This window comes from Drosophila innubila (assembly GCF_004354385.1).
Source record: "Drosophila innubila isolate TH190305 chromosome 2L unlocalized genomic scaffold, UK_Dinn_1.0 4_B_2L, whole genome shotgun sequence".
Classification (NCBI taxonomy): Eukaryota; Metazoa; Arthropoda; class Insecta; order Diptera; family Drosophilidae; genus Drosophila; species Drosophila innubila.
The window spans coordinates 5,043,342-5,044,699 of record NW_022995372.1 but is presented as its reverse complement, the minus strand read 5'-3'; the positions used below and the strand labels follow the sequence as shown (position 1 = coordinate 5,044,699).

General features: G+C 37.3%; 1 protein-coding gene across 1 annotated transcript; it reads left to right on the top strand.

Annotated features, from left to right (window-relative positions):
• Positions 1 to 200: 200 nt before the first annotated feature.
• Positions 201 to 1,126, top strand: LOC117780773. Its single transcript, XM_034617422.1, has 2 exons — positions 201 to 240; positions 312 to 1,126. Exon 2 carries the CDS (start codon positions 359 to 361, stop codon positions 1,058 to 1,060), a length of 702 nt encoding a protein of 233 aa, XP_034473313.1. The 5' UTR covers positions 201 to 240; positions 312 to 358; the 3' UTR covers positions 1,061 to 1,126.
• The last annotated feature ends 232 nt before the right edge of the window (positions 1,127 to 1,358 follow it).

Sequence of the window (1,358 nt, the reverse complement as noted above, 5' to 3'; positions counted from 1 at the left end):
ACTAAATTTCGATTGAATCTTTCGACTTTTTATCGTGTTTTGAGGCTGACTTTTCGTAGTCAAGGGTCTTAATGGGAATCAAAGCAAGCTTTGAATTTTGACTTACTTGAATACATTACACATATATTAAATATTTTCAAACGACTCAGTCAATATTCAACATTCAACAAGGCATTTAATTTTTTCGCAGAAAATATTTTTGTAAAAAATTGTGAGAATATAAAATTTTTAAGGAATTTGGTAAGTAGAAGACATTTGCATCAAAATTAGTAGACTGCATTTTGCAAGAATTGTATTTTTATTTCTGCTAGCAAAACTTGTTTATACCGATATTTAACGCAATTGACAATTGACAATTATGGCTTGGGCTCCGTCTACAAACTTTGAGGATGATTTGGTGAACTTGCAACCCGATTTCAATTTAATACATGGTCAATTGGCATACGAGGCAAATCGCAATAAGAATTACACTCCTCTACCAAAGTCAACGTATGAGCATCTGGCCAATCGGGAGAAACGCAACGAAGAGATCCAGAAATCCAACATTTCCAAGACGAAGCAAATTAGCGACAGTCTGGAGTTGATGGAACGCATTCAGCAGATTGCCGGAACCAGGCCGTTGGGTGAGCATGCTACCATGGCAGATTGGGACGACCAGAGCACCGTGGAGCAGGAGGCGGTTGCCATGATGCGACACTTTGGCATGATGTCCATGGCGGGCGGATCGCTGACGCCGCTGGAAGATGAGAAATTGCCAGAGAAGAAGTTTCTCATTTTGCGAAATGGAAACAAGAGTTTTCCAGTGATCTTGGATCCCAGTTACTTTGAGTCAGGTAGAAAGCGCAAAACTCCAAACCAAAATAACAACCTGGCGTCTAGCACCAATTTAAATGATAGCAGCTCTTCTACAGCAAAAACTTACTTGGATGATATCATTAACAGTAAGATTAGCTTCGATGCTATTCCGTGTGAAGTTCTCCAGAAATTGAAGCTAGAAGAAATATTATTGTTGATGAAAACTAATGCAAAAACAAAACAAACAAAACCATTATTTGATTGAAATAAGTCTGTATTGATATAATACGAGTTTTCAAATAATAGTAAATAATATTGAATATATGCAAAACTTTGTAATCTTCACTCAGGTCGAGATAAAAATATCATTGAACTAAGATTCGCACTTATTTAAATCAAGGCTGCAAACCGGTTCTGAACCGTACCGGATTTTAAGCAGCCTGAACCGGATCATGAGCCGAACCCTTGAAATTATTTACTTAGCGAACCCGAACCTAAACCGAACCGCTTTCTAAAAATTAAAGGTCCGGTTCGAAAAAAAAAATATATTACGCAGTTATTTG